Genomic DNA, 24,529 nt, shown 5'->3' with positions numbered 1-24,529 from the left:
ACATTTGAAGTAACGGAGGTGAGCAGTGTTATTTTAAGGCTCCAGAAGTGAAGGCACTTTTGTCCCTGCTGTTTCTGTTTCACCAACTCAACTCAAAGATACATTTGAGACTGCAATGGGCTTTTAAAGTCAGAAGAGTTTTGTGAATACTTACCTACAACTTAAAAAGGAAAATGTTGATAAAAGAAAGCAGGAAAAAATATCAAGAAATACAAATAAAATTACAAAGTTTGTTTGGCTTTACACACACAGACTAGAAAGCTGTTTGGGAAGTTACAGAAATTCAGGGCGAGAACTGGAATGGCCCTCAATATAATTACCCTTAGAGATTTCTGCTTTTAAAACGAATTTATTCTCCCTCTGTGTAAAAGCCCTGCTCTGAGCAGAGGCTGCCAAGGCAGAGCACTGAGCTAATCCTTGGCAACGGCAGCGTTCTGAGCACAGACAGACATCCACCAACACATCCAACAACGCTGGGCATTGACTCAGCTCCCTCCCTCCCTGCCTGCCTCCATAAAACACCCATTCACCTGGGGCGGCGCGAGTGGAAAACCTGACGTGCACACGGGGTTATTTTTGTCTCGCACTCACTGCAGCCTTCCAGTCTTTCAGCTTTGGGTGCTTGCTTGGAAACAGATTTTTTCATCTCTGTTACAAAAAAATACTGCCAAAACATGTCCTGAAGAGAACTTTGAAAACTACACTTCCTTCTAAATGGTTTGTGCTGGATTATTTTACGAGTTTATTTTAGAGTGTTCCAGAACACTTTTAAACAGTGTGGTTAGATGTCAGTGACTGTGTCCCTAATTGCATTTTCTTTTCCTCTCAACCAGAGACTCCCTGTACTGTGCATCAGGCAAAAGTCATATTTATACTTGTGTATACATATACTTTATACTGGGATCTCCTCCCTGCCACCAGGAATCCACAGGCACTACATGTACCGGCTCACGCAGTTCATTTCCCCTTTCAAAATGTTGATTCAAAACATGAAAAGAGCCCATCCATAGTAGCCACACTCTGATCAATTAAGATTTAAATTATAGATCAGATTCTGCACTTTGAATAAATAGAGAGCATTTTTGAAGGGAACATATGCCATGTTTCCTTACAGCCAGTTTAAGATAATGGGTTGGTCACATTTAGATGGTTCTGAATTAATTTATCCAAGGAGACAAGTTTTTGTAGACTAATCCAGGAAAGACAAAACAACCCCTAACCTACAGGGAACAGTGTCCAAGTAGAATGGAAATTGACCAACTTCAATATAATATTTGAGTTTTAATCACCATGGTGAATTATAGAATAGCTCTAAGAAAGACAGTGGATTACTCTGGATTAATAGCAGCATTAACCTAAGGCCAGGCTCTTGCAAAAGGATAGAGGAAAACTACTTAAGGTGAAGACAAACATGTATTTCTCACATCAATTAAAATATTCTGCTATATATTAAAGCTGCTCTTGATCAGGTTTTATATATGTGAACTCATAATACCTGATAACCAAATATCAACCTCGTCATCATTTACTGGCAAACCCCAAACCTATCAAACATAATGACATGACCAGAGCACATGATAACAGGACACTTAAGTCCAATTTGTGGCAGCCATCCTGTAAACTTGAACCAGTTTTAGGCATCATATTATGCAATGAATTAATAAACCCCAAACCCTGGTCTTGATGACAAACATAACTATTCAAATACTTGTCTTTCAAAGATACATTTTTTCTGCTTTCTCTCTCCCCACACCCTGAACATGAAATCTTTGTGACTTAATAAAGTAGGTGTACATTAAATATTCACACTTTGATTAGAAAACAAAAAAGTAGTTGTAGATGTTCACAGATACTTGCTCTGATATTTTGCTATTACCTTAGAGGTGCACTGTAGGGAAGGGAAACAACAATCTCTTTCAGAAAAAGATATTGGGGGAACATCTCAAGTATCTTAAATGACTTAAAAAATTAAACATTTCTCATATGCAGTTCTTGAAACCATGTCTCATAATGCAGCTATAATCTGATATAGGACCATGAACAGTAGTGGTTCCATGGTAAATTTGTTTCAGTTTCAAACAGATTCAGTGCACACACAGAAAGATCTTTTAAGACAAAACTTTAGGAATTTGTGGAATACTTTTAAGCTTAACCAAGGCTGTTGGTTGTATCTATATTTTCTACTGAGAACATAATACAGACTAGAATTCCATTAATGATACTGGTTGTGTTTAAAAAACAATAAATCATGAGCCCAAAGGGTGCAACACTCATTTCTCCATATACAGCATCCCCTGAACAAGGAGACATCCTTGAAAAGCTGTCTTCCCAGGAGATGAAAATCAAGGAAAGCAATTTCTATCAGAAATACTCATTGTAAGGCCAGAACTTCTGCAGCAGTTACACTTCAACCTCACTGTTTGCACTGGCTGATTGTTCAGGTTATTTACATTTTCATCTTGTGTTGACTGTTCTTGCGAAGTCTAGAAGAATTTGTTCAAGTTAGAAACAAAAATGGAACTCAATCAATAGAGTTCTGTCATAGAAACAAGTATCAACAGCTACCAACAAAATCACTTAAACTTTTAAAACACCAAATAGCTAAAATAAAATCAATAGAAGTATTAATTGCATCATCTTACTTGAAATATACTTCAATTTTGTTTTATTTAGAGGAGGTTGCTCTTGAAATATTTCAAGTCTCTTAATAGTGAGACTTTCTTAGATGTCTGGGAACAGAAAATGGCAAATGCTTAATTGTATCACTTATTTACCTTCTGTTGTCCTGTTTTGTATTCAGGGCAGGTTGATTAACTTTGTGTCTTAGAGATGAAGCCACATAATTATTTATATTAAACAAGAGAATGAAAGGCTGAGTCAAAGCTGCACATGGAGACAGTATAGGTCCAAGTGTGTTATTAGATGCTATTGCTGGCATGATACTCTTTCCTCCAAGTCACCCTCTGCCCAGAAAAAAAGGCATTTATGACATGGGAAAGTTAGAAACAAAGTCCTTTGAAAACAGTAGCCCCCAGGAGGTAGTAAAATAGGAATCTTCAAAGGAATACAGTATAACAAATAAATAGGATTGAATGAAACATCTGCTAAGCTTCAAACGTGATAAATTTGTCATTCTGTGATAGGAAGGATTTAACTGTGCAACAGATGCTTTAAAGAAACCAAAAAGCTACAATGGACTTTAATATGGAGGAAGAAAATCATAAAGAAGGATAAAATAATGTAAAACTTGCCCAGCTCTAACTGCGCTTTCCTTCTGATACCATTTGTCCAGAATGCTTTGACACACTCCCCCCACCTGCAGAATTAACAGTAATATGCACATAAATCAATAGGACTAGGTCAAGTCTGCCTTTCCTTACTGCATGAGAGAACATGGAATAGGAAGTCAGGAGTAAATCTCTCTGTAGTTCATTTTACAAAATGGCATTGACACATGACCATTCAGTGCCATTTTGTGAAGGTGACTGCAGAAGGTGAAGGGGAGGAGAAAAAAAAAAGAATAAAGCCTACAGTCAAGAAAAGGGGAAGGGATTTTCAAGCACAGTAAAGTGTTTTCAGTCCACTCTACATGCAAGATATAGTGCCCTGAGTCAGCTAGAACCATACATAAATAAAATCTGCAAATAAAAACAGAAGCAAAGAGAACTTCACATTCTAAATGGCATTCTGAGATTAATTTTAAAATATGCAGAGTTCTCATCAAGGCTGTGAACAACAGAAATGTTTCTGCGATATAGCAAGCAAATAAGTCAGTTAATTTAAAACAGATTAAGGGTTAAGGGAAATGAATAATTACTTTACAGTCTCATTGATACAAAAGAGATAAACAGTCCTGCAAGATGCCTAAGTAGTCTAAGTATCTTGCCCCCATGTCCAGACAAGACCAGTAAGCAATAAATAGGATTGTGCAGGACACTGTTGCTAATTCAGTGACGTGGGCACTGATGGGTTTGAACTGACAAACTCCCAGTGCTCCTCTTGCTCCTTCTCACAGACTTCCCTGCTGTGTTCCTCATATGGCTCCAGAGGGAAGAATGTGTTCTAGCCCATGCTGACTTGTTATGTGTCTTTGACCACAATCAAATCATCATCTGATTCAAGTGAAAAAAACCCAAACCACCCAACCCAAAAAAGCCTAAAACTTCAGCCTCTGTATTTATCCAGCCAAATTCTTTCAGCTGGACACAGGTGATTTTAGAAAGTGCTACACAATTCATACCATGCTATAAAGTGGGCAATGAACTGCTAATCCATCAGCTATTCCCACATAAGGCCAGACAAGAGTGAATATTTATGACATCAACAAGACCATTACGATTTCCAGTTACTCTGAGTTTGTTCTTGGGGTGATGCTCCTATTTTTTTCCTGTTTTAAATGGAACAAAAACATTAGCTCACATTGTATTCTAAAGAGGAATGTGACTTTACTGCAGATTCAGCAGAGTTCAGTCTGCAGTCTGGTTCCCCCGTTTCTCCCAAGATGTTTTGATCTCTTAGTCAAAAAAATTCAGAGATTAGAATTTTTTTTAAACATACTATATCATTGAACAGATGTTAATTAACATGAAATATTCAGCTTGTCTCAGATGATTGGTAAGCACAGAAACTAAATTTTCATGTTACAAAAGGAAAGGAAAAGCATATGCCATGTAAATACTGCATGAAAAATTACAAACTTCTTGTTCCACCTGTTACTCCATTACTAGTATATATGAAGTCTGCTTCAGGCTTTTTTTTTTTTTTTTTACCCAATCACGTAAACCCAGAATATATTAATGTTTATATGTCAGAGACTCATCTTTCATAGGGCCTTGGAAGCCCTGTATACCACAGCTTTTCATACCTGAGCTGCAATGCTGTGCAGTGACTCGTAATCCTCACACAAGTCAGGTGAAAAGAAAGCAAGTTACAATACAGCCACAAGCCTGAACTTGCCTGGATGAAACCCTGCTGGTTTTAGTGAGATTAGTTAAGGAAGATCATACAAGAGAGCTAATCTCTGTTTTACAGCAGGACTGGAACAAACAAATCATGCTAACCCGCAAAAACTGAAGTTTTTATGTGTTTCCAGTACCAGAGAGGGTATATATTTAAATTATCATTATAAATGTTACATGAAATGCAATAAACCACAAGGAGCCACTGCAACTTTCATTACAGCATTTTGGAACTGCCACTGAGTTTCACAGTCTTAGCAGTGTCCAAAAAAAACCCAAACCAAAAAACCCCACACCCAAATTGAGTCGCAAGTTTTGATAAAAGTCTCTTTCTCAGAAGTCCAAGACAATTGGTTTTAATTCCCTGCCCTGCCCCCTGGGACATCTGCAATGGACACTGGATTATTTTTCTGTTGAGAAATAATTCAGCAGGAAGAGCTGACTGTACAGACTAAATATAGTTAGACTTTCACTAAAGGATTTACAAGCTGGTTTAAAATATGGCTTTATTTTCTTCACAAAGTTATCATTTACTTTCCGTTTTTTCTCTCACTGAGAGGACAATCAAGTAAATTTTCTCAACAGCAGCTCTCAGGCTTATTTCACCTGGGGCTGGTGGTGAGGAAAGGCTGTGATTGCTCAGCATCCTGAGCTTAGAGATGTGAGAGAGAACAACCTCCTGCCCTGAACGGGCCCCTGGGGCTGGTACTGCGTTTGGGTGGGTTCAGAACTGGGGGGAGAACACAGCTGTGTGCACACAGAGGGCCTGGAATTACTCTTGCCTAGCCAGACCTAGCCACAACCCAGGAAAGATTGCATGGACACGCAGGTGAGGTCCAGGGTGTCCTTCCCAGGGCTCCCACTGCAAGATGAAAGAAGCGTGTGAGGCCCGAGTGGAATTTATGTGTTCCAGTATAGTGAGAAATTCTTTAAGGATTCCCTTCACTGTTGTCTCAGGCCTTTGAGGCACAGCATAAAGATATCAAGTCTTGCTCACTGCAGGTGTTTTGAATATGTATTTTTCCCTGGAGGGTGTGTGCTCACCAGTACCATTAAGGGTTTCTGTGCTGAAGCCCAGTCATGGCACACAAGCAGGTGCTCCTACAGCTGCAGGTGCCAAGACACCTGTGGTGGTGCCATCACCACCACACTGCATCAGACAGCCACCCTGAGCACGTCAGGGCTACAGACTTGCAGATTGTTATTCCCTACCTTATCACTGACTGAAAACAGGGGAATCAGCTTCAGTTTATAGGGTGCTGTAAGGCTGGGGCAGGTGAGGAATAAAATATTAAAACTGACTGAAAAATATAACCTATTATCTAACTTAACATGAAAAAATAGCTGGAAAAGTATCACTGAAATCATGTGAATATCTGTCTTCTTTCCTTCCCTGGTGTTACTGTAATTGATCCCAAATGCCTTGTGTATTTTCATAGTCTGTTTCCGCCCATCAGCTATTTCTAGAACCAGAAAATTTGTAACTTACCTGGAAGTCTTCATAACAAAATTTACAACAATATAACTGTATACAGAACAAACTTGTTTTGGATAGTTCTCTAAGAACAAACTGCAGTATTCATTTTTAGACACATTCTATGTTCAGTAACAAACCCACCCCTTGTTCACTGTGTTTCTTGAAAGTAGCACTTCTGGTTTATATTCTATCAGAAAAATATTATAGAACTTACATCCAAGACTGGCTCATCTCCTTCCACCTTTCTTATAGCAGACAAGCATGGCACAAGCCCAGAACATACAATATATATTTGGAAGATACAAAACCTCATTCCTGTAAAAGCCCACAAATACTTTGCATTTCCCTTTCAGGGCAGCTCTCTGTGTAGTTTCCTTTCAGAGCACAGGAGTGGAGTGGCTTCTTCAAATGAAATTCCTTTATAAATAGAGTAGAAGACTCTTTTATTAATGCTCCATAGGAAAAGCTGGCCTGATTCTAACTACTTAAACTGCAGCCTCTAAGCTGCTTTCCCAGAAGTTTCCACCAGATGAGGTGTGTAAGGTTCTGCAGCTGCTGGCACACTTCTCTTTCCTTTCTATCCAACAGAATCTATTCCAAAGGTAGCACAGAGGTTCTACAGAGATGACATGGATGCAGTAAGGTGGACAAAGATGACAGAGCTCTCCTCTCCAGCTGAAATGAGCCAGAGAAGGGAAGAGTGCAAGGTGTCATCTTTCTAAGTGCAATAGGATTCCAGCTGACAGGGTCAATGTATATGTGTTAAAGTAAGCCAACAACTCTCCCCCCTCCCTTTTTTTAAAAAATGGAAGTAGAGCTAGCTGCATTCATCCTAAACGATGGAATTTTTTCTTTTTCTGCTTGGTTTTCCCACTAGTGAGAGTGACACAAGTGCTATATCCCAGAATTAAAGCCACAAAGCTATAGTTCTGAATAGTACCCAAACAAGTGGCAATTTTGCTTACTAAATAGGAAGAAAATAGATAGTTTTGAATAATAAATACTTGCAAGATAATATTTTAAAAAGAAAGTACTGCTTTACATTATGGCCTGATTAGAAATAAGTTTTAACACAATGCAACTATAAAAAACAAGCCTGTAAACCAGAGTAATCTTTAAATAAATTATCAGTCTTGGTTAGATTAGGGAAGACAATTTTGTCTCCTCTGATTGTCCTATTAACATACTGATCTTCTGTAGTTTAGTTCCACTGATCAAGACCATGCAATATAATATTTTTCTTTCTTCTTCTATTTTGACAAGCAATTAATAGCTTACACTCCTTAGTTCTTGAGCAACAAGCTCTGGGTACAGACCCATAATGCAATTGTGGGTGACTGCTGTAGATACCGTTGCTACACAACAAACTAAGTGGGACTTTACACCCACAATATAAAATGAGATGTAGCTACAATAACTGGCAGGTACTGGAGAAGATAGTTGGGAAGATATGAGAAGCAGTATTCCATAGGCAAGCAGGAAATAACTTCCTGATTCCTTGTGTAAGTGAAGGCCACAGAGACAGCCTGTGTTACTAGAGGAGATTTTATTTAAATTAGAAGTACTAAAAATTGACGTGACAAAGCCTCACAAGCCTCCGTGTTTTGGGCAGGACAAAACCAATTAGCAACACGTGAAAGTTACTGTTTAAACACCCTGGTGAAGTGTCTGTGTGACACTGGTTTAGTGCATTATTGAAACACAGCGTTTTATTGTGCTGGTGTGGTATGCTGAAATTTGAATAGTATGAAATCTCAACATTTTTAAACGTGCAGTTTCTTGTTTTCTATCTTTTCTTCCTGGAGGGATTTCCAAAAGGTGCCTAGGAAAAAAGGTATGCAAATTCTGTATTGCAGAATAGCTTGAACCACACAGATTCAGGTTCTGTTCTTTAAATGCTCATAGCCAAGTCTGAGGGACTACAAACCCAGAAATTTAGGGAAATATGAAATTAGAAAGAATGTTGACTCAATCAACTCATCCCTTATTCATAAGGATTGTGTTATGACTGCAGTACATTCTTCTACTTCCTCAATTTGCTTAAATTATTCTGTATTAAAATGATTCAGAGAGCTTCAACCAGTCTTGAAAGATAGAGATACTTAGTACAAAAGCTCTGAATCAGCTGGAATATCCAGATTTCCTTTTCATTCTCATTTCCCTCTTCTGCTCCAATCTCATTCAACAGAAGAAAGCATTTTCTGGCTTGATTTTTATTTGATTTTTTACCCCATGACTTCTCCAGCCTCTCTGCTTTCTACCCTCTACTTTAAAAAAAACCCTCCTTTATTTCTAGTGCATTTCTCTTTCTACCCTGCTGTGGGGCTGGTGTCCATTTCACTGTCTCATCTCAGAAGTTCACGTTCTGCATTCCCTTACGAGAAGGAAGGATTGGCTGTGGGTTTGATACAAATCTTTACATCACACTGGCAGTGAATACACTCTAGGTCACCCAGCAGGTTTGCCTTTGAACTGTGAAACCACCTCTAATTTGGCAGAGATAACAGAAGTATTATGCATGATAGAGCTGCTAGTGGTCAATCACTTGTCTTTTGGCAAGTCTAAAGGAACTCATGGATGAGACAATTGCACAGGTGGCTGCAGCAACTCCCCTGGAGTTACAGGGCCCATGAATGGGCAAAGTTTGATCTGTCCTTACACACCCCATACTGCTCAGCATGCACTGCAATGCTATTAAAACACACGAGTGTACAGTCAATACTTTTCTTTTCAAGCAGATACTTTTGGAGATACCTGAGTGTATCATATTTCTGTGGTAAATAGTCCAATACTGTAGCCCAGCTTCAAAACTTGTAAGAAAGACTTCTTGAAAATGCAAATTATCTGTCACAGACTCCTAGCCACATTATCATGCCTTTTCCAGCATTCATTGACTTTCCTTATCTCTAAATTAAGTATTCCATCAGAGAGTACGTTGGAAGAAATCCAGAGTTACTGTTTGCCTTAAGAAGAATGGATTTTTCTCCAGTAACAGTTAAAGCAGAAGGTGAACAGAAAGCAGGGAAGAAGGCTGTGTTTTCTCAATATGGTGTATCTTGAAAAAGATTTATAATTGCAGGATGGAATTCATAGTTCAACAAAAGTATGTTTTCAATCACAATTCTGTATTGTCCCAAACAATAGGGAAAACCAGTTATTTTCAGAAGTCAGCAGAAGATTACCCAATAATAACAATATTTCCAAACAAGCAGAAAATGTCCCCCCCTGACAAGTCATAAATCAGTTGCTTCCATGGATCTGCCCAAGCACTTGATTGCAAAAACTGAAATTGTGCATTTTCTGTGCTATTTCCTAAGACTCTGCATAGCCATTTCTTTTAGCTGTTGTTCTATAGTTTGACAGCAGCAGCTCTGCTTTCTGTAAACAGCCTGCAGAGCAAACAGAGGGAGCTGCTTGCTGGGACTGTTTGCTCTGCCCTGTTTGCTGTTCTGCCGCTCCCAGCCCTCGGCACAGACGTTAACACTCACCCATGAGTGGTTTCAGAACAAGCCATAAAAATGTACGCAGCCACACAGAAACCTCCTTTCAAGAGGAGTCTGTCCCCTCAATTCTACTTCTCCAGAGCTGTGAAAAAAAATTGCTAAACCCATCCTTTGTAATCAGTGGAATTAACAAAATACTGTGAGTTATAGCAGGAGATGCAAATTACATCACTGGAGGAGTCCTACGTTGCCCAAAATCAAAAGTGCAGAGGCAAGACACGTCATCAAGTTATTTTTGTCAAAAAGCAAATGAAGGCATTAAGCAAATGGTTCTTCTTTGCAGTATAGTTCCCAGTTCTTTGTTTTGCAGTGACTTGAGAATCTTTTGCCAGAAATATTACAAATATTTTGTACTCCTTTGCCCAGTGTTGCAATTATACTGCTCAACCTACAAAAGTGAAGTTGTCAAGGGCAAGCGCTGCTGCTGATCTTTCAAATATTCAGAAATTGTTTTCAGGAGAGTACAGAACTTGAAGTGGATTTCTATTAATGTAAAATTAATCCATCTTTGAGCCTACAGTTTCTCTTTCAAAAGCTCAAGTAGAAAATAAATATAAATGCACCTGAGAACTTTTAGTGATACACTTGATCAAAAGTAGTGAAGTAAAACTGAACCCTTCACAATGACACTCAACCAGAAAATTGTTTTAGTTCTAAAACTGCTGTTGTACACTAGGACTCCTCATACCAATATTCTGTTGCAGAAGTATTTCAACCTTCACCTCTGCATTAAAAATCAAGATACATATTTTTGTATTTATTTTGGAATTATATGAGCTTAAAAATAAATGCTTTCGAATGCATATGCAGATATATATTCACAAAAGGAGGAAAAAAAGGTAATTTTGTCAAAACATTGTTAAGTGTCTTGAGAAATAATATGCCTTAAAGGCATCTGATCCCTTCCACCCCTGTTATATAAGAGTAGGACATACTTTTACTGATCCTTATCTACTTCACATTCATTCGGTGAACTGCCAGCAGGAAAGCAAAAATAAAGTTTATATTTTGAAGTAGTTTTAAAAAATTACTTTTCACTTACCTAATTCTTTAGATACTGGAGAATCTGCTGATATGTCCCCAATCTTTGCAAGGCTATCATAATATGCTCTTCCAGCCACTACCATAACTGGGGGTGAGTGAAAAAAACACAACTGTTAAAAAAATCAAAATATCTTCAATTTTTATTAATCTACGATCCTATGAAATTTTGTCATCCAGAGCACAGAGTAAGAGAGGGGTATAGGCAACAAAGAAATCCTTCTGTCAGAGAAAGTTGTACAAGTCCCTGTGCTCCCTGCTGATCTGTGAAACCAGGAAACAAGGACAGAACTCCAGAACATATTAATGAAGTTTCAGCCTGTTAGCTCCAACTCCCATGGGGCAATCAGCACCTGGTGGGAAGGCTTAGCCATAGGCCATTGGTCAGGACATAACCAAATTCCTTGGTACAGAGAAAACTGTTGGAATAAAACCAAACTGCAATCCCAAAAAAGTGCTGAGGTCTCTTGTACTGACCAGCCAGACCAGTGATCTGGGAAATGGCAACTGGCCACCAACCATGGGCCTGCGGTTGCCCCAAGGAGATGTGGAGCCCCTCAAAAACAAATCATCATTTCCCTCTAAAGCTGGCTGTTACAGGAACCAATAAGCTCTCACTGTACACCACGAAGGTTTCAGTTATTCCCAGTTAATCATTTCCTGGTTAGGGCTGATTTAAACAGCAAAGCCAGTTTCGCTGGAACTAACACGGAAACGTCGGGAGTGAAGCTGCAGGGAGGCCAGTGGGGAGAAACATCTTACACAGGGAACAGAGCTACAGTGCCTGCCTTGCATCTTCAGTGTCTAGAACTCATCTGCATGCCACAGAGAAAAGAAATAACATGGACAAGCTGGCAAGCTTTAATGTGAAAAATAACTTATTGAAGTTATTCGTCATAGTTTTTTGTAGTAGTACATTCTTGGCCTAAAGTGGAAGTCAAGCAGAGCCTCACTGTTGACTTTAGAATACTTTTTTTTTTCTGAGAGGAATATAATTGCCAATTACAGGTCTGTGTTTTATAGTTTTTACTAGTAAGGTGACATCTTTGGTTACATAACAGTATATTCACTGAGAAGTCTGAACATTTTCCAAATCGAACAAAGATCCTCTTTGAGGCTCTGCTGCATTAGAAAGGGTGATTTCTGTCTCATAGGTGCTCTGTGCTCAAACTTTCTGAGCAGAAGAATTATACTGGTGCTACTGATGGAGCAGTGTGCCACCTGTACAAGAGGGTTTGATGCCAGTCCAACTCTTCCTATCTGTGTTTTCTCGAGACAACCCCAAGTCACTCTTTTCTCCTAATACAAGCACTAAAAAAGGAAGGAAATGTGTGATTTTCCCTGTGCTAACTAAGCTAAATCAAGAGCCCTGCTTGCATAGTCCCTTCACCAGTACTATGGCTTACAAATTACTTCTGCAGAAAGGGAGGGGTTTTTGACCTTTTGTCCTCAAAATGTAGAAAAATACATTGCAAACATATCTAGAGTTCTTGTACGTTTTATGTTCTTTGTCAGCCTATTCTGACTTTTTTGAAAAGCTGCAAAGTGTTTGTTTAGCAACAGAGTATTTACTCCTTGTTACAGATCTATCTACACCACTCAGAAGCGATGGTGAAAAGATTACAAATTTATGAGAGTCCAAAGATGACTTTGCAACAGTTGTTGCAACAGTGTAAATATTCATTTGAAATTAAGCATTCATTTCAGATATGCCTTATCAGCCAGCCTTAAAGGCAAATGTAACAAAAGGCAAAATGCAACATATCAACAGCAAAGTGTGTGAAGAGCAGAACCCTTAGAAACCAGTATAGAAATATTTCAAATGAATATGAAAACACCTGTTATTACTTCTGGTACTACCTGTAATTCCGAAGGTCAGGTACTAGGTAACCACATGTTAATCCATCAAGTTAGGCACTACCACAAATAAGTCAACATTTCCCTATTTTCATCTCCAGTAGGCTTTGGTTTTATCTTTTTCTCAAGCCAGGTCTAAAATTTGCATGAAGAGATTTCAGTGTCTGTCTGGCTATGCACTACTCCTGCAGGATCCCATTTCTCAGAGAACTGCATTGCACGGAGGGGAAAGATGTGCCATAGGCTTGAGTGAGGCAAAATTAGAGAGATTTTACATGGCTTTAATATGGTATCAAGCAGTTTGACAGGTCTGCATGGTGAAATGGAGCAGGCTCTGACAGGTCCCACAGTGCAGGCTCTGGGAGTCTGGAGCATGGTCCTGGAAAGCCCTGCTTTGATTGTTTCTGTGAGGTCAGTAATGGAAGTAGGCAATTATATTCTACAAAGTTGGAGAAACTGGGTCCTTAGATTCAAATGTATTCATTCTGATTTTGACTCCATAAAAATGATATCATCAGGGTTAGTATGGATAACAACAACAAATCAGTTCACTCCTGCAACTTGTACTAATTCACGTTGTTCAGTACACAAGTAACACGTTGTTACTTAGGTAGTGATGTGTGTAGGTGAGTAGGAACACATCTAAGAATGTGAAATATCTCTGGAAGGTATTTTCAGACAGAAAAAAAATAACACCTAATTTACATAACTTTGGGTTTTTTCATTCATTATTCCAATGTGGGTTACTTAAACCCACTTTCAGTTTATTTTGCAGGAGCTCTGTGCCTAAGTGTTTGTGATGCAACTTCTCCAGGACAGTGGAAAAACCCCAAAAGACTGGAGAGAAGGTATATTTGTGTATTCGTGCTTGCTAGTTGGGGTTTTCTTCCTCTTAATTAAACACATCCAAAGTTCAGCTTGGAAGCCTATATATACAACCCTCATATCCAGTATGTATATTTAAATGAGAATTAAACATTCTTTCTAAATGTAGCAGCCAGGAACTTACCATTAACAGCTTTTTCATAATTCTTCCCCAGATTTATTAAATTCCTCAGTCCGGGATTGAACTGTTCCATAACATTCTAGTGAAAGAAAACAACATTTTTGTTATAACCAAGGCAATTCCACAGTGGGTGTCAGTACTCATCTCAGCAACCAAGTCTAGCTTAAAGTTTCATATGTACAGCACACAACTGAGAAGTCCAAGGATGGATGAAAATTGGAAGATTTGAGGCACACAGGAAAACAAAGGATGGAAGGGAGAAGAACCTGAGCATTTAAGATCAACAAATGGGAAAAAAAAAAGTTAAACTATTTCAACAGGGATCTGGCTGTTTATAATACAAAAGGATATCATATGTGTGATCAAAGTTTGTACAAAACCATCTTTATGGTGGCTGATGTTGGAATGACAGAAAATCCTTTGTCCACTAATTGTTTTATAAATTCAGACAACAACTTTCTGACAATGGTTCAAGATTTGAGTCCTAAACTTAAAAAAATTCTAGAAAAGAAGAAAAATTTCACCAGATCTCTGATTCATAGTGTTACAGGTACATTTAGGGAAATTAGTTATTTTGGGGAATTTTTCTGCTTTTTTTGTTTGTTTGAAAATTGTACAAAGCCATGGTTCTTTCAGAAAGAAAGTGAAAATGGTGACTTTAAATAGGAGGGGAAAATAAAACCCACTGCAGCTGCTTTCACTGTTAAATACAATTACTGGCTGAAACAACCAGAATCTGAAATCCAGCAGCTCCAGGCAGGACTGCTCTCATTCCTAGCAAATGCTACAACCTGCAGATTCTAGACCTCCTTCCCCCAGAATCTTCCTAACGAAACTATAGCTATGACATTACTCTGTGAAATTACACTGTCATGAAAAGAAGATCATGAGATACCTGTGGACACCGCTCTGTTATTCTTACTATTTTTATGGCAATACTTTTACGACACAAACTCACTACTGTTCACACAGCAGAGCTGTCAAGTTCAAGGAATTCAAAACATATGCTTTCTGTTTACAAGAAATACAAGACTCAAGACAAGTGACATACTATCGAGCTTTTGTCTGTTGTACTACTAACAGAATGAAAATATTTATGTTTAGTACACAGGGGGACCCAAAAAGAACAGCAATACCATCACATTGGTCTGATTTTCAGGCACGGTCACGCAGACAGAATTTTATTATTTTTCAAAGACAGCACTATATCTGAATTCTGCTCAACATAAAAAGTGAAGGATTAACTCCAGTAATACTTTAACAGTCATATCAAGTAAAAATATAGATATTTTAAAACTATATAAACTATTAGATTCCGATACTAATATAGTATAAATTACATCAAAAGCAGCCACAGAACAATACCTGGCCTCACTGCCTTTGTGTACAAATTAAATGCAACTGGGATTGTTTTCTGGTCTATCCCATTAAACTCTCACCCACCCAAATGCAATCACTGCAAACAAACCAGCTATTGTCCCCAGGCCCTTGATTTGTGTTAACTCACAAACCACATCCAGAAATCATTTGGGAAAGTGTGTTTCAGGTTGGGCCAACAATGCCAAGGGCTATTCTAACAACAGGATGGATATTCAGGCTCTGGTGTCTGGGAACATCCCTCCTCCTGCCCCAGCTTTTTAATTTGTTCCTGTCTGTGTTGCTGCTGTGCCTGTTGCTCTCCTCGTTGCTGAGGTACTCTGTGAGACACTTGTTCCAAGGAGCAAGTTGTTTCTTCCTATTCCAACTTTTTGCCATTTCTTCCCAGCTGTGTACTAAAGACGATGTCTGCTGACTTACACGGAGTCAGTGAATCACAAGGGAAAAAAAAAAAAAAAAAAAGATGAATTAGGGGATTGTTTTAGGATAGAGAGTCCTGTATTTTCAAGGATATGGGGAAAAAAAGATGTACCATGATGGTGTGCATCCATGGCAGGTAAGAATCCCAATGCCACCTTGAATTGCCATTCTATACTGAAAATAATCTTCAAAGATTCTGCCTCTGCTAACCCTGTTCTTCAAAACAAAAAATTACAGAGTAAAACCCCTTATTGCCACCTACTCCAATATTCTAAGAATAACGTGATAATTATTGGCCTGGAAGCACTGATTTTTGGAATGACTGTCTTAGGCATTCAGGAGTAAAGATTATGGTTTTCTTGTCATCCTCTAATGCAGATTTCAAGCAAAAAATGGTGATTGCACCTGTCAGTTGTTTTCATCCAGGAGGAAGTAAACAAACCTCAATAAAATTGCTCTCAACAGCTCCCCTCTCTGAAGCCCCACAGCTCTTGTTTTTCACTAGAGCTCTTGATCCACAGCAGGAATTCATGAACAGCAGCCACAGACCATGCTCTGGAGACACAGCAGGTCCACTGGAACACAGGGAACTCAGAGGAAGAGCTCCAGGACATCGCATCTGCTCAAGGTACACGTAAAGCTGCTGGGAAAGGTGAGGAAACAATTTACAGCCAGTGCCTGCAGCAGCTGGAAGGAGCACAACTAATGGATCTTTTCTCCATCAGCCCAGGCAGCCTCTGGGAGCGTTTCAGGCTTTGCACTGCCACAGTGGTTGATTGTTAGCAGAACCAGTCCCTGGACGTGAACGCCCGAGAAACGGCAAAAACCTTTGCAATGGAAATTCCCCTTTGGAGTCTGCCTGGTTTAGCAGAGTTTGGTTTATGGGTGTTAGCTGATCCTCACAGCACTGGGCAAGGCTCATCTCAATCAAGGGTTTGTGCTCGATAGAAAAACTTAACTCTCCCTGACCCCCCTGCCACATCTCCAAGATGAACTGACGAAATAATTCTCAGATTATTTCCCTTTCATGCATTAGTAAAAAAGCGTAATATGTGATCTTTTTCCTTTCTACTGAAGACTAGATTCTCAAAGCAAACAAAAAACCTGGCCATGCTTCTAGTGGTCGTTCCATACAGTTAACCACAGGTAACCACGGGCTGTCTTTGAAGTCCAGGAAGTTGAGGAAGAAGTATCTAGAGCACTTTATCAAAAAGGGAAGCTGTCACAGGCAACTCCCTCTTCAGAATGAGCTATAGATTTGATATTGTCAAGACATTTCAGAGCAATTAAAATTATTGTTGTATTCTATTCAGCTTCAGAAGTTATAGGGGACAAGAGCAACTCAAATCAATTTGTACAGCTACTTTTTCTTACCACATCTTACAGCTCTATAGCTTCTCTTACTTGTAGTCTAAGGACAAGGTCACAAAAATGAGTGGAATGAACACCAGTGCAAAATTTCAAGTCATACAATAAAGCCATATCTCAAAACTTCTCAAAAAGGAGGACAGAGGAACAAAGAAAAAATTCTGATCAGGAAAACAATCTAAAATTGTCAAAAGTCTCAGAAAATAACAATATTTTTATCTGCCTTGGTGTACAAGGACATGGAAATAAAACCTTTGTCTTAATCCAAATAAACATCACAAAGTGAGAAAGAGCTTGGGAGAGATAAAGTGGTTCACAACACATTATTTGCCTGTACAGTGAGGCACACAAACAGGGCCTCCTAATTGTCAATCGTGTGTCCTATATTCTAGTGACACACTACCTCTCATGAACAGAATAATTAACGAGAAGAGGAGGCACATGATCAGATCCTACAGCTTTCTATTATTTAGGATGAATGGAAATAAAGGGAAACATTTTCAAAACAGGCAACTGGAAACATCTTTTATGCAGAGACCTTTAGAGTTGGCAAAAGCGACCTTCCAAGGAAAAAAGCATAAGAGAAACCTATTCTGGTCATTTGAGTCATTAAATCCTCAGAATCTGTTGTAGGAGTTGCTGTGTTCCTTTCACCATACGAAACCAGTGTGAGTTATCCAGCTGGGTAGCATGGAGCTGGCTGGAGAGGAAGAAACCCTGAATTTCCACTTGTTGTGTGTGGGTATTATATCTTCCACAGTTCCTGATAGTCGTATAAACAACGCTAATCTTCAAAACAAATGACAGCCATTGTAAAAGTGCCTTCCTGTAAATGCTCAGCTTTGCTTTTTACTTAAAGACACACCTCACTGAACAATAGCTCAGCAGGTATGAACACAACTAAACAATGCATAGACTCCCTGCAGTTTCAAGTTTACATCCTGCAGGCACTCTTGCAAGAGTGAATAACAACACATTTGGGTAGAATTCTGAAATTATAAAACCACCAGAGAAAAGTAGATCTTGATTTCTAGCATCACTCCTATTAGTTATCACCACTGTAGCTACTCATAGCTAAGCTTTGTATAGCTACTAGTGATTTAGTTTAAATTATTTCTCAGTCTGAAAATGAGTAAATTTTTAAAAAAAGTCTTTAGTGTTGCCACACTATGTCTGAGACCCGCCTTGAGAAGATTCAAAAAGGAAATAGTACTGTGCTGTACTGAACTTGAAGCATTTTGTACATTAGTGCATTTCATCTCCTGCTTTAGCTTCTGAAATCCATAGTACAGCTTTCAGAAGGGCACAGTTGAGCCCTCAACACACTCATGTTAAGATATCTCATTTGTAAGTTAGCTTAATATTATTTTAAAACAGGTTTAACAGAATGGAAAAGAATAAATCAAGACACCAGTGTTTATTCAAAAAGACTAATTCTTATGACTATTAGTCGTCTTGATGGAAAACTTCTTGTTTAAGAGAAACATTAGTACATCATCCATCGGTGTGTTTCTAATACAACTTTTTCAGGTTATGAACACATGCCCAAGGACAGACCTCAAGCAGGCATAACTCTAAATAAGGGCAGAGGAGAAAATTTGTACTAAGGAAGAACTGGATTTTATAAACTCACAAACTCCCAAAGGCTCCTCTTCCCCGGAGTTAGATTTGTATTGCAGGAATGCAAAGCGACAGCCTCACTGCAGTATGAGCTGGGACCATAGGTGAATCTGAATTTTGATACATAAGTCCAGTAGTTTAATATAACTGTGAGTCTTTTTAAAATACAGAAACATGGAATGTGGGACTTTAAACTGAATTTATCAGATATATTTCTGTGATAAAACAATATAGCCTACCAAAATAATTCTCAATGCCTCTGGGGAGAACCAACGGGTTTTTTGCGGGAGGAAGGTGTTTTGGTTTGTTTTTAATTATGCTTTGGTTGATAATCAAAATTCACTTGGATACAGAGAAACACATCTTTTAAATCCAAGATTAGCAACACCAATCATGCCATTATCAAGAGCTCCAGAAACCTCCCACCATGGGAACACTCTGTGAGCTGCATGCCCAGCCCTTGGCCCATCCAGGCAGAAGGACAGGTCTGTACCTCAGCACTTTCCTGTTTTGTCCCCTTTCCCCTGCACTCTGTGTATCTCAGCCGGATGCCAAGCAGTTTTCCCCCCACTTACAGCAGAAAACCTGTACAGGCTGCAGGGACACAACAGCACATAACAACCTTCCTGGGGTGACCAAGTGACCATCTGTGCGTGAGGATGGCCCACAGTGTTCCCCCACATCGTCCCCACGTCCCTGCCAGGGCAGGGCAGTGTCATACCAGGGAACCTCTCAGCAGTTCCTTGGCAAAAGGGAGGCTGTGGCCCTCTTTAGTCATAGGCTCCCACACCCTTGGGCTTCATTGTGCACGTGCCATTCCCATCATGCGCTAAAGTGATTCTTCAGGTCTTACATAAAGGGTAAATGTCAGCCCTGATTTTTGTGTGTGCACACACAGTTGTGAATTGTGCTGTTTATTCAGTCAGGTTAGCTAAAAAACATTGAGGTATTCACTTTCTGGTCTGGATGCCAACAGAAAGGAAGAACAAGATAAAAATAAAACTGCATTACTCAGCCACCTGATGACTTCTGTAAATATATTTTGAAGCTTTGTATAACACAGGTTACCATGTATTTAATAAATCCAATGGATTAGCACTGTAAGAAAGAAAAATCAAAAAATTACACAACAACACCCCCTCCCCCCCAAAATAGCAGGCCAGCAAGGTATTCAATTTAATTTTCTATTATTTTTCCAGGTCACCCAAAACTTGATTCTTTTTGAGAAGTCTAAAGCCTGTATTTGGTCCTGCAGCACAGATGCCATCACAGCACTACACTGAATTGGTTTCCCCAGACCAAGCCTTTCTTCTTACAGGTAGGAGAAGCACAAAACACTGCTCTGGATTCTACCCATCCCAGCACGGTGTCTGTGTGCACTGCTGGGATGGCACCGGCAGGAGCAGAAGTGCCATGGGCACTGCTGAACAAAGGAGAGCACACTCTCCACGCTGGCCGGAGCACAGCACAAAGAGGTGTTCATTTGTTTTAGATGGGGGAGCTGTGATTACAGTCCCAGCCAGTGCTGAATACACAGGCTCCTGCTCTCTGTCCCGAAAGGGTAACCAACTGTTTTCAAGATTTTGACTTTGATGTAGAAATAACTGCTTTAAAGTGGACCCTGAATCCATTCTCTATCTGAAGCAGCCTTTATACCTTATCTGGATAAAGTTTCAATTTTTAATGAGGGCAGGGCAGGAGGGTTTCCAGGCCTGTGAGTACGAGCTATGTGATGCAACATGCCAGACCTCTCAAAATACCTACAGAGGAGACATTTCATCACACTGTCAACATTAACTTTGTATTACTCTGTGTTTTTGCTAGTTATTTCAATCTTTAGATCTCTTTGAATTAGTCTAGGAAACAAAACTAAAGGGTAAACTTTCCCAGGAAATAAGAACTGAGTAACAGGGAAGGTTTTCCTATTTAGTGGTCTGTCATTCCTTTAAAGCCTATTTTAAATTATATCCATTAAAACACACAGGAGATCTTCTTCCCTCTCCTCTGTAAAACTGTTTTGACTGTATTCTGGAAGTCAATAGACAGAGTAGAGCATTCCTTTGTTGGCACAGCCCTGAACAGTCAACTTCCCAGGTTTCTCCTCTGTGAGCCTGTATTTACAGGGTGCACTTCTGAGAGGGGAATTTATGTTTGCTTATGGCCTTGCCGCAAACGTAACTGATACCAAAAAGCACCAGACTGCTCTGGTTCTAGAGGACAAAATTTATAGCCGGATAATCTCATTTTTTTCAGTAGTTTTGCATGAATTTGATATCTAAGTCCGAAGAAAGTAAATAATAAATACCACATGGCCCCAATATAACTGGGGGTATAGGATGGGGGTAAAGTTGACTTGTGTGTGTCAAAGAACAACAAAAGTACCAGCAAAATTTACTCCTAGTAAATGTTTTTGGAAACCTTTAAATGATGATGACAACATCTTCAGAAATATGAAAACATTTGATAATAAACCAGAAAAATTTAGTAAATAGTGAAATAGAACAATCCATCAGAAAGCTTTCCTTAGGGCTCAAAGCTGCAAGTGCAGTGCAGCTGTAAGTTAAATTTGCAAATGGATTCAATCATGCAAATGTGAGTGCTTTCTCTGGTACAACACACTGTACAGAATGAGGATTACAGATCCAACTATGGATTACTTCACTACCCAACCAAAAGTATGATTCTCAAGGGAATTTTTCCCAATTAGAATTGCTGGGTTTTGGAAGGACTGTGTTTATAGGGAAAAAGAGTTCAGAACAAGTGTCTGGTGCCCATAAGCAAAATATTTTTAATTCTACAAATAATGAGGCATTTTGGAAAGTTTTAAAGCCTCCCAACATGAATTGAACTACCCGCAGCGGTCAGTGCTTTGAGGCAGTGGTAGGGTGCACCATCATAAATCTGATTATCAGCTCGGGACGCTGGCAAGCAAATTCATTCAGCGTTAAGCCATTTTTAGACTCTGGCCCGTATGAAGAAACGGTTCAAACAGAAGACCACAACCACCAGAGGGTGGTTATCACCAAAACACACCGAGGGAATTAGGGCTGGCTGTTGAACCGAGCCTGCTGGAGAGGCAGAAACCGGTCTGGAAGCCGCCTTGTCCCGGGGGTGCCGCGGCCGTGCCCGCCCGGGGGCTGCGGCGGAGCCCCGGCCGCAGGGAGGACACACCGGGGCGGGTGGGATCACTCCCGGAGAGGGAAACGGGGACAGGGGAAAAAGAGGAAAAGAAAAAAAGAACAAAGAAAAGAAGAAAAAAAGAAAAGAGAATTAAAAAAAAAAAAAAAAAAAGAGGAAAGTTTGCTGCGTTTCCGCGTGAGGAGCCGCGGCTGCCCCGCGGCCCCCGCTGCCGGGCCAAAGGTGGCGGCGGGCAGCCCCTCCCCGTTCCGCACTCACTTTGTACGTGTTCTCCGTCAGCTTGTTCACCTCCTCGGGGTCCCGGGACATGGTGCCGGCGGGGAGAGCTCGGTCCTGCGGAGCGCCCCGGCCCCAGCCCAGCGCCGCAGCCTCGGCTCCCGGTGCCGCGAACAAACTGTCAAAAACTTGCGGAACCAGCCGGGCAGCGCCGCCGGGGCGGGCCCTGCGCCGCGGCTCCCGACGCGGCAGGACTGGCTCGGCGGGCGGGGAGGGCCGGGCCGGGCCGGGCCGGGCTGGGCTCGCATCACCGCACACGGCTCGGCGGGCACGGCAGGGCGGGGCGGGCGGAGAGCACGGACCGCCTCCCTCTACCTGAGCCGCCTCCATCCGCCGTCCTCCTCCTCCTCCTCCTCCCCCTCCTCCCCGCTTCCCTCTACGGGAGCTCCTGCCCCGCTGCCAAAGCCAAGCCCAGCCCAGCCCGGCTGGGAAGTCCTGTGGAAGTCCTTTCAGGAGGCAGCTCTGCTGTGTGTGCCCCACGAAGTCGGGGGTAAACTTCTCCTCCCAGCAATTAAGTGAGGGTTCTGTGGAAATTAACTAGTCAGAACGAATTAGCGTAGCCCTGGCGATGGTGGTGCGGTGCGGGGTGGTCGCCCTGCTTCCTTCCACAGCAGCCCAACGTGAGGGAGAGCGGGGGAGAGAGACCCTCTCAGAAATGGACAAAAATGTCTTTTTCCCCAATCCTGGTCTAGTGCATTGCCCGAGCTTCCTGCTACACGGGGAAGTCTGCTATTTGTTTTAAATACCCACCCATAAAACAGTGCTCCCAGTCATCTTTCCTCTGTGAACTGACTTACACGGCCTTCATGGACAAGGGTGGTGAGGAAGGCTGTGGGAAGCTGTAAATTTTTGTGGACCATAAATTGTTCAGAGATTGTGAGAATAAAGTATGCCAGCTGGAATATCTTCCTGATAAAGTAATACCGGCACTATCTGGAAGGGCTTTGTGGGAATTTCATAACCTTGGGTATTTATAACTAGGTTATGGTGCCAGGTATCGGGCGTGTGAGGTGTAATCGTCATCCTTACACATTGACTGTCCTTTCCTTGGTCGCTGTCTTTCCCTCTGTTTCCCTCACTTTATTGCAGCAATAAAAAACTGGACTTGGATCAGAATCCTAGATACTGGACTCTGGTGAGGGAGGAGGTTGTTACCAGGTTTTGAGAGCTGCAAAAATGTTTTCGTTTGAGCACATGGAGATGTGCCTTTAGAATTACAGTTTGCCATCTGAGGAAAAAGTGGGCGCTTAAGGTGCTACCTTCAATGCAGCTACAATGCAGGGCAGAAAGGGGGTTTTATGAGACTTTGTACTCTCAGCTGAGGTCTTTACAGACTTCTGGTATGCATGGTATTAATTGCTATTCAATTTAATTTATAATGTTGTCCTATGGGCATAATGGATTGTTTGGGGCCCAAGCCTACAATTTATGTTCCTGCTAAGCAGTGTTTGCTCATACAAACAGTCCTCTCAAATGTGATGTGGCTGCTTGCCTGAGTATGGCATAAAGAGTCACAAGTCACATTGTTTGTTTCCAAGTCTTTTGTCTGCAGACTTTGCTACAACTCTGAAAACAGGCTGGGTACTACTAACTTTTGTTTTACCATATGCCAGTGCCTGAAAAGGATGTTACTCCCTAATGGACTGGTGTTCAAATTTGAGGGAGCAGGTACCCAAAGGAAGATGCAGAAAAGGACTTTTCCTTCCCTGATTCCTGCTAAAGGAGCTGGGAGTGCAGCGTAGAGCAGGGAGTGTTCTGTTCCTGTTAGGGGCAAAGCATTTCTCTTTCCTCTGAACACTGTGAAGCTCTGGGAGCTCACCTAGGACTCAGGGTGTTTGTTTCCAGTTGGCTTGCGAAGTTCAGTCATAGTAAATTACAAAGTGAGTGTTAATGGAGTATGCATATCAGAGACGATATGGATAATTTATGTAGGCAGAAGTGTTTAAATTGTTACGACACTTAACACATGTGGTGGGAATACTCAGCATTTCAAAACATTTGTAAAGGTCTTTCTTTTTACCTTGTAAGCAGATGTAAATATTTTAAACTTCTACTGAATTTCCTACTGTATGACCTTTGGTCTTTGGTACAACCTTTGGTATTAGTTTCTGTAGTTTTCATGTATATACATTTTTTAGAGTTCTTATGTAATCTTTTTAGTGTTTTTAGTGCTGTTGGTTATTAAAAAAAAAAGGAAAATAAAGATGGAAATAAATAATACAATTGTAAAGCTATGGAGAAAAGAAAAAGGAACTTAAAAAAAAAACAGTCTTCAAAGAATACCTAAGCGAGAAATGAAGCTAGGAGGGCAGAATCCTTACTTTGGGGTAATAATTGCATCTATTCTGTTATCTAGCTCCAGATTAAAATAAAAATAACCATAAATAGTTGAGATGTTTAACTTTACTGTGTGACTGCAAAATTTGAAACTTGACAGCCAAATCCAGTCCTTTAAGTATCCAGGCCTTTTCTATAAACAGTAAATTTT

At 40.4% G+C, this 24,529-nt stretch overlaps 1 protein-coding gene across 1 annotated transcript in view; it reads right to left on the bottom strand.

Moving 5' to 3' along the window:
• The window catches only part of BAIAP2L1 (BAR/IMD domain containing adaptor protein 2 like 1), a 34,840-nt gene extending 12,559 nt beyond the window's left edge, over positions 1 to 22,281 (bottom strand). The window contains exons 1-3 of the mRNA XM_069030222.1: positions 22,024 to 22,281; positions 13,846 to 13,921; positions 10,981 to 11,067 (exon numbers count right to left, since the gene is read on the bottom strand). Of these exons, the coding sequence (XP_068886323.1) occupies positions 10,981 to 11,067; positions 13,846 to 13,921; positions 22,024 to 22,074 (214 nt within the window). The 5' untranslated portion in view covers positions 22,075 to 22,281. The remainder of the gene's footprint in view (positions 1 to 10,980; positions 11,068 to 13,845; positions 13,922 to 22,023) is intronic.
• Between the last annotated feature and the right edge of the window lie 2,248 nt (positions 22,282 to 24,529).

This window comes from Aphelocoma coerulescens, chromosome 14 (assembly GCF_041296385.1).
Source record: "Aphelocoma coerulescens isolate FSJ_1873_10779 chromosome 14, UR_Acoe_1.0, whole genome shotgun sequence".
Lineage (NCBI taxonomy): Eukaryota > Metazoa > Chordata > Aves > Passeriformes > Corvidae > Aphelocoma > Aphelocoma coerulescens.
This window is presented reverse-complemented; position numbering and strand designations above follow the sequence as displayed.